Source organism: Parasteatoda tepidariorum, chromosome 3 (genome assembly GCF_043381705.1).
Source record: "Parasteatoda tepidariorum isolate YZ-2023 chromosome 3, CAS_Ptep_4.0, whole genome shotgun sequence".
Taxonomy (NCBI): Eukaryota; Metazoa; Arthropoda; class Arachnida; order Araneae; family Theridiidae; genus Parasteatoda; species Parasteatoda tepidariorum.
Window position 1 is genome coordinate 43,245,489 of NC_092206.1, and position 9,228 is coordinate 43,254,716.

At 29.4% G+C, this 9,228-nt stretch overlaps 2 protein-coding genes across 2 annotated transcripts in view; one reads left to right on the plus strand and one right to left on the minus strand.

Moving 5' to 3' along the window:
- Positions 1 to 217: 217 nt before the first annotated feature.
- On the minus strand, positions 218 to 2,134 carry LOC107448443 (RING finger protein mdlc). The gene has a single exon (XM_016063626.3). The coding sequence runs from the start codon at positions 2,013 to 2,015 to the stop codon at positions 1,101 to 1,103; it is 915 nt and encodes a 304-aa protein (XP_015919112.1). The 5' UTR covers positions 2,016 to 2,134; the 3' UTR covers positions 218 to 1,100.
- Positions 2,135 to 2,225: 91 nt separating this feature from the next.
- LOC107448442 (nucleolar pre-ribosomal-associated protein 1) overlaps positions 2,226 to 9,228 on the plus strand; it is a 54,845-nt gene continuing 47,842 nt past the window's right edge. The window contains exons 1-4 of the mRNA XM_016063624.3: positions 2,226 to 2,489; positions 2,665 to 2,810; positions 5,774 to 6,061; positions 7,741 to 7,837. Of these exons, the coding sequence (XP_015919110.1) occupies positions 2,423 to 2,489; positions 2,665 to 2,810; positions 5,774 to 6,061; positions 7,741 to 7,837 (598 nt within the window). The 5' untranslated portion in view covers positions 2,226 to 2,422. The remainder of the gene's footprint in view (positions 2,490 to 2,664; positions 2,811 to 5,773; positions 6,062 to 7,740; positions 7,838 to 9,228) is intronic.

Genomic DNA, 9,228 nt, shown 5'->3' on the forward strand with positions numbered 1-9,228 from the left:
AGACTTGGCAGGTATGTAAGACCATATTTTGCTAGCAAACACACAATAATTTAAAACCAGACATAAAAACCACATATTTTAAATCTTGTTTTAAAATGCATATTTGTTTACAGAAAACAATAATTACCAAAAAGGACAATAAACTTTCATTCATTCCTCTTATTTTAGGCCTTGATAGCTAAAACGCTAAGTTTTTAATAAATAACGACACAATAGATTTAAACAATGAGATTTATTATTTTTATTTTTTTGTTTTTAACTATACACTTTAAATTAAATACTTATGCATAGTGTTTTGTACAACCTTTGACAGTGAGACGTATCTTATAACAATATACATGGAGAATATATAACTAATTCTTACAAAAGATACAAGCCATAAATAAAAAACATTTCTGTGTTTTTAAACACAGTATGAGGTAAACTTTTAACTTTGGTAAAGAACATGCTTTCTAGAACATAAAAATTACAACAAATAAATGCTAATAAAGTACCAACTGCTCTGTTTCAGGAAGCCCAGAAAAATATTACCTCAGTACCTATATTTGTTTATTAGGTACCAATTATTAGAATATGAATAGTACAATTTACTACAGTTAATTAAGCCTCACTAGCATCATTAATAACTTAGAGGGGGAAATTTATTAATTAGTATTCAATTCTGAACAAAGGTTTTAAGGACCCCGAGAACAAAATCTACAGCTGGCCCCTTCCTCAAAACACAAAAATAAACATAACATTATAGACATAAAAATTCTCCGCAAGTTTTTTTTTTTTTAAAAATTAATAAATTATAAACTCCAAAATAGTTTTAAGACATTTTAGTTGGACCCTCAGCAGTCCTGAGCACACCCCCCCCCAGACTAAATCCAGCCAAACTTTGTCACAACCAGACAATGGATGCAAAAAACTAAAAAAAAGAAAAGAAGATAGTTCAAAGAATTTTAATTTAAAAACTAAAGATCCTTCGACGCTTTTGAAAGTAGTTGGCTTGAACAGGTGCTAATATGAAAATATCTTGATTAGTAATCTGTTTAATGGCTCACGAAACAAAGTACTACAACTACTAATAAAATTTAAAATAAAATAAAAAACAATAATCAGTCACTATTTTCAGGAGAATCTTTTGCCTCCCTAGCTGCTAATTTAGCTTTCAATTCTTTAGCTGGTTTGAAAAAACCAGAAGTTTGCGTACCACAAACATAACATCTGGAACTTTTTTTGTACTGCTCTAGAGCGCACTTCTCACAAAAGTAATGTTGGCATTTAGTTACAACAGGTTCAACAAAAGAACTGCGACAAATGAAACACTTGAAAGGCAAATCATCTTCATCAGAACTTATTTCATATTTTGTATCATCTTCAGCCCCATAGGTATTGTTTGCCATTTCTAATTCTAGTTGCCAACCATGTTTATGATCTGAACGGTCATGCAAAAACTTACAACTGTCACCAAAGCCACAAAAACCAGTTTCTTTATAATCTTTACAAATGTCAGGTTGGTAATCCCATCTAACTGTAGATCTGATATTATCAGGTGCTCGTATGGGTCCTTTTCTGACCATACCACTAGATGCATTACCCTGTGCAGTATCTTTTATTTTGCTATATTGAGCATAATTGTTAATACCTCTATATACTTTATCATCAGCTTTGTCTTTGAGCTCGTCATTAATTTTTTGTGCTTTCTCGAATATTGCTTGAGCATCTCTGTCTTTCTCAGTCTCAACTTGATTATATGATGTAGCACCCATATCTGATGGGCCAACTCGAGCACTTGTCTTGTCGGATTTATACGCTACCAAAGCAGGTTCATCATCGTTGTCGTCTACCACAATGTCCCGAGTTTTCTTTTTGCTTTTGTTTGTACTTTGAATCATGGGATTACTAAAATTGGACTTTTTTTCTTTTTGTAAAACTCTAGTTTCATCTTCACTACTTGATGCATCACTCCCGCTTATTTTTCTTTTTCGTATGTTTCGTTTGAATGATTTTTTGAAAACAACACCTTCCATATTTAGAACAAACTTTGAGGATATGAAATATTTAGATTGTAGAATGATAAAACGATCATAAAATATTTATTTATTTTCATCTGAATGATGCACAAAATGATGCAACTTTACGATGTGTAAATGAGCAGCTTGTCGCTTACATAGTTTATTATGCCAACAATTAAGATTGGTAAAAAGATTACAAGCACAACTGCTTGATCTCATACTCTTATGACACAAAGCAAACTGTTTACACTGAGATTAAAAAGTTTTTTCAGTTTAGCATTTCTGGGAACGAAAATTAGAGTAAAAATCATCTCAACGAGTTCGATGCGATTGCGCATTGAATCCTTGAGTTTTTAATTCTGGAAAAACTATTTACTGTATTTCACGTGTATTTGTTTTGGTTAGCGAAATACAAGAACACGATGGAGGAAAAGATCAATGCTGAATTCCTTTATAATGCATTTATAAAAAACGATAACTCCTATAAGTGTATGTAATTTTCTTCTATACTTCTTCTAATTCTGTATAAAATTACTTTTATTTCTCTATGTAAATTAAACCTCGTATATTATTCTATAGCAAGTTACTTAAATGATGATTCTTATAAATCTACTGTTTTTATATTATAATCTTTAAGTTTAGTTACTAATCTTGTTTTTTCCAGATTTGCATAAATTTGTAAGCTTTGCTGAAGAATTTAATGAAAGTAAATCAAATTATGACATTGTCAAAGAATATTTACAGTTCTCTAATAGTTGTGATGAATTACTGCCTTTTGTGAAAGAATTAGCAAATGCAGATTCTCAAAATGTAAGTTCAAATAATCAGTGTCTTAAATTTCAATTTAATATTGTATTACATATTTTCAGTGATTTTTCTCGTATAAAGTTAAGAGTTTTGTTATAAGTTTTTCAGAAGCTTAAGGTTTGATGCATAACGGTTATCAAATCTAGAAGTAGGTATCTAAAGTGCAATGAATTATGTATTCGTAAGTTACTTGGGGATATTTCGGTATCGTGGTCTGTCACGCCAGCTACAATCGCTAAGGTGCCAAATAGATTTTAAATTTGTGAACTTTAAAAAAAGAAGAAGAAAAAAAGCATGTATATGTTTGCCTGGGGGTTGTTACAAGTTAAAACTTTCGAGTTCCGTTCTGTGATGTTATTTTTAGTTTCTCCTGGGACAGTGTCCGGAAGTTTCCAAGAATAGGCGATTATTCTGCCACAGATCATGATACGGAAATCTCTCCAGTTACTTTACTAGTTTTTTGTAATGCTACCAGTGTTTTCACTACAGCGCGAGAATCTCGCATATTTTTGTTCTTCTCTCGCAATAAAAAATTTTTAACGTGAGAAGTTCGTGCACTCCATTAATCAATTTCAAAATGCGCGAATTTTTGGAAAAAATTTCGTCTTTTGCCATTTTGAATAAAATCCTTTTCACTGTTCTTCCTTGATCTTTCATTATTTTGAACATCGGTCCTTGTTATCTAGCTTCCCTATTTTCGAGTATAGTTCAAAACCGGTGCGAACAGCAGAACACCACTCACCTTTCTCTGCAACCACATGTTCACCGTAGGTAAGGTTTCTTCATGTAAGACGTTTACATTTTTATGTAAGATGGACAAATACCTTGTTAAAGCGACATCTTCTACTCCATAACGGACAAATGAAAAGGAAACAAATGTCGGTAGAAACGGTCAAAACAAATACGGATATTTTTCAGCCAAATAAATATTATAGCTGATGAAAAAGTGGATATAGAACATTTTCCATATGATGATACAGCAAAAATATTCAATTAGAAGATGTTAAAAATGTATTATAATTAAAGAAATAATTTTTTTTCCAAGTCTATTCATGTTTTTTTAATTTTTAGATGTAGAGCATTTAAGATATAGAATATAGGAAAAGTAGATATAGAACATTTTCCATATGATGATGCAGCAAAAATATTCAATTAGAAGATGTTAAAAATGTATTATAATTTAAGAAATAATTTTTTTCCAAGTCTATTCATGTTTTTTTTAATTTTTAGAAATCTCACTTAGCTTTTTTAAATCTCACCCTGTTTTTGAGAAAGGGTGAGAAATTCTCTCCCATAATGAAAACACTGGCTACAAAGTAATTGAACATTGAAGAAACCATGCTTTTATTCACAGTAGTTGAACCATGTCTAATGTTTAAAGATAAAAGTGATATTTTTAAAAGTGTTTAACAATCAATTCTTACTAATAACTATTATTTATGACAAATAATTTTATTATGCAGAGTAATGCCTTCAATTTATGGGAATACAGTAAAATATCTATAAAATGTCTATCCACAATGAAACTTAAAGTTTTGTTTTATGGAATTTTGTATTATATAGATCATTTCACTGATCTTTAACTTTACCTTACTAAATATGGCAATTTTAGTCTGGAAGAGATCAACAGTAAAATGCTCTAAAATAATTTTTAGATACAAATACTTAAAAATACAAAATGTTCTTTTAAATATTTATTATTTACAAAAAAAAAAAAAAAAAGACTAATTTCTTGCAGTGTTTGAAGTAGAAACAAACAAATTAACCAATTTTAGTTTGTTCAGCTTATGACATTTAGCTTATGACATCTTAGCAAATAATTTAAAAAGTTAAAAGTTCTATCAGAGATTTCTTTACTGCAAATTTTATTATTTACACCAGCAAAGCTAATTTGGTTTATGGAGAAGTGCTGCTTATACAATTACATTATGTAGGCCTTCTACTGTACTTCTAAAAACATTCTTAATTAGTAAAAGTTATGTATAACTGTCTCTACAGATGAAATAAAATTTATTAACAGCCTATTAAATTTTCATTGAGACTTGCTATTAAGTTGTCCTTGTATAAAAGTAGATCAAATTGTTCTGCACCTAACATAAATTGCTTATCAGGGGCTATGTCTATTCCATAATTTGAGCACTTTTAGCTTTGGGACTTCTATATAGTTTTTGGAATAGTTTTGCTTGTTTATGTATTAAGTTACTATTATTTATAACTTTTCATTTATTAGCAGAGTTAGATAATGTAGATGCATGCTGGGTGTGGGTGCACCCACAGAAATTCTTAAATTTTGCTGATTCTTTTTAAAAATTTACAAAAGTGATGGCATTTTCATAAAATATAAAAATTCTAGTGTTTTTTTAAAAAATTTTAAATTCTGTTTTTTCCTTATAAAGTTCCATTTTTCCTTTTTATGACGATGGTATTTTTTTGTCACTCTTTAATGAGTAAATGTGTAGTAAAGCCATTTAAAAATAAACATCATGATTGGCTTTAAAGTGGTCGACAAATACTACTTTATGATTCACATTTGATTTATTTGGTGATTTATTGCAATTTACGATTGCTTCATGTTTTTTAAATTTTACAGATTTTTCGCTATTCATATTGAAGTAATTTACAAATTGCACTTAGCATTCTAACAAGTCATACAAGTGATTCTAAGCTCTTAGAAAGATCACAAATAGCACATAGTGAATCATTCTCACACAATTTAAAAATCTCAAATTACACTTTGTTTCCCCACAATTTAAAAATTGCTCATGGAATTTTAAATTCAAAGTTTTGATTAAAAATTCTTTAAAATTTGTTTAAAAGATTGAACTATCCTAGTTGTACTCAATTTGCCATTCTTAAATATCTTTGAATAAATCTTGCTTAATTACTACATCTAAAACTTAATGATTCTAAAGTGTGATTTGTGCATTTTTTCTCTTATATGACTTTGTTTTTTAATATTAATATAGGTTGGTGTGGTTTTGAAAGCTATGTGCCACATTCTTATTCGAGTGGCAGGCGACTTACATGTACATGAAGCAGCTGGAACTAAAATCGTAAAAGATGTGTTACTGCATGGTATGCGACTCATATTTCAATATTTAAGACCTCAAAAGCGTCCTGCACAAGCAAGGTTAGCTTTACATCTTTTAGCTTCAATGGTTGCATTAAGCAAACAAGTAGCTACTCAAGTAGTCGCCAAATTAGATTTCAGTCATGTCAATTTTACGCATTTACTATTCAACACAAATACTAGAGTAAGTATTTATTTTTACTTCTTTTTTATTATGTTAGCTATATTTACACTTGTGTTTGATTTGATAATGAATTGTTTCGGTGGTATATAAGGCACATAAACTAAGTCAGAACACATTTAAATTTTAATTTATAGTTGTATAGAACTTATTCTAAACCTGCTTTGTCATGATTACTTTTTGGCAATAAAACTTCAATTGGGTTAATAGACAAATTTTTCACTTTCATATGTTAGTGTTCCACAACCATATGTTCATAAATGTAGGTTACGGTCAATGAAGGGGGAATTCATATCGTCTCTGTGCAATAATACAAAAAGAAATCAAAATTGGGAAAAAGAAATCAAGTTCAATGCGCAAAAATAGCTATGAAATGTTTTTCTTTCAATTAGCCACGGTTGTTCTAGCAAATCATCCTGCGGCGTGAATCACACTTTTCCTTACATTCTTCTTTAGGTATATGAAAAGTGTTGCATATTTTATTTGTTAATGGGAATGAAAGAAAAATATATAATGTTTCAGTATTTTAAATTGAGCTTTCACCTTTGTGTACCACCATTTCTGTACTTTTCTTTTAAAAAGACCAACTTTTACAATTTAAGTAAAAAAAAAAAAAAAAAACGGCTATAGTGCATAAATGCGAACTCTGACAGAACTTACATATATGAACATGTGGAATACTATGTGAGAGTGCAAAATCGCTCAAATATCTATTTTTCTTTATATCTGTTTTTAATATTTTCTATTTTTAGTTTTATTTTTCTATGAAAAGACCACTGTTTTATATAACATCTGTGAGAAATAGAAATGTGCCATTTCGTATGGAATTGATTGCTTTCCTCTAAATTGTATTTTGCAATCATATTTCCATGGCTGTTAAATTCTACTGGTTTTTTTAGGAGATTGTTAAATACTAGTAAGTACCGTTTCTCCTAATTTAATAGGAAAATCTTTTATTTTTTGTTTTAAAAAACCACTTAAATTTAGAGGCTGATGAAAGCCCCATCAAAGCATTTTATATTTTTCTTACAATTTTATTTTATAGTATTTATAAATTTATTAAAAAAGTTTTTCTTTTCAAAATTAGATATTTAAAGTGCAATAAACTAATGTAAAATTCTATTTCATTGTTCAATCAATAAAAATAGACCAGAAATATTATAGTTAATTTGAATTTTGTCGTTAATTGTGTTAGTACATTATTTTCATGTTTTTTCCTCTTTTTCATTATTATAACAAATTTCTAGATCTCATAATGTTAATCATTGTTTCTTATTCTGATTTTCCCATTTTAATCTAGTTTGTACATCACTAAATCTTCTATTGAACTTTTATTTATGTATTTATTTTTTTTTAAAAATGACTTGTTAAGCAAGTATTTTACTTCGCAAATACCTGGTCATAATCAAATGTCAATCATAAATCATATGATTTTTGTCATTGTTTAAGAAATTTTTGTTATATTTGTCTTATTTTTCAGTATGTAATTTAAAAGCCAATATTTTGCTAAATAACTGTAATATTCCGTTACTGCTATTTCAGTCTATTTGTATAAAGGAACAGGCTATTGTGGCTCATATTTAGTTGGCGGCTCATAATTAGTTATATTTAGTTTTTTTTGTTTGAAGTTATATAAAAAATTCTTTGTTCTGTTGTTTAAAGCTTCTTTATTTGCTTTTCAGGCTGAAGAAGATGTTAGAAGTGCTTTTTTGAATTTATTAGTTTTGGTTATCACTATCTGTGATAATAATGTAATTCGTCAAATTGTGGAAGTTAAAGGTATGCATGGAAATTTTTTATAAATAGCTTCTTTTTAAAGCAAAAGTTTCTGTTTTATATTTCAAAAAGTTTATTGTTGTTATGTTATCGCTCTTTCATGAGGTGCCTCATTTAGTGCTCCGGTGGCGCAATCGGTTAAGGCATCATTTGCATTACTGGTAGTAGTATAGGGGCTAGTGAGTTCAATCTTGACAAAAACAAGTGGCGTGTATATGCGGCAAGATGCATGTTACATGTGTCATGTCTAAAAGTCCTCTCATTGATTGTTGTGTAGAGATTTGGAGAAAAGGGTATCTGCTCAGATTCTGTTTACTCCGTCTGACCAGGTTTAAAGTTTTACGTAGTAAAAGAGTTTTCCTACCAGGCTATTAAAAGATACAGGGGTTGGTGCTTGGCCATGGTTGAGTGATGTGATGTCTGGTGGTGCTTTATTAAGTGTTTTGTTTTCAAAGTTTAGTAATAACATTTTCAAGATTACTCATTAGCTATATTTACATTTTATCATCTGTTTCAAATATAACATTGTTTTATTTTTTTACTAAAAAAAGTAATTTGCTCATAATTTTTTTTTATTTTTGAATTTTAAGTATTTTTTTTTATATAAAATATTATCAAAAGCATTTTTAAATTTAAATTATTGTTTGTTAAGCAATTGACTTAAAAATGGTTGCTTCAGTCATTATTTAACATTAATTTTTGGAAATAAAAATAAAAATTTATATTTATCAAGCAGCTGTTAATTATCTTGCACTTTTGTCTTTTACTGCTAAAATTAATATGGTGGTTTAATATAGGTAATAAGCCAAATATACAACCAGGGTTCCCGCGGCCTTGAAAAAGCCTTGAAAAGTACTTGAATTTCATTTTGATTTTCAAGGGCCCCTAGAAGTACTTGAAAATGATATTAAATCCTTGAAAAATTCGAAATGACCTTGAAAAGTATCGAAAACTCAGGAAAACAGCCCTATTTCCAGTATTTCTATGTTTAACTTTTGACGCGCGTAAGTGTGAGAGAATGACTTCCCCGTCTTTCAGATGATGACACATACTGTTTGATTTTAGGATTTTATGTAAGTTTGGCTGATTTTAGAAATTTTAAATATTGGGAACTGCGCCAAATTCTGACAAAATCTCGATACTTATTCAGGCGATTTTAATATCAATCATCGATCTTCGTATTAGACTTATTTAAAAATTATGTGTTGCAGGGATGAAAGACTTCCACGAAAAAGCGGAAATCCGCTTTTTTTCCCCAATTTTGAAAATTTCCGACCATGTTCCAAAAACTAAAATTTTTGGGAAGTCCTATTGGAGAAACCCAAGCCGCCCGAACGATAGTCGGATTACCGCGACTTCTGCTATAGAGTGGAAAAGAGTCTAAGCGTTTCGTT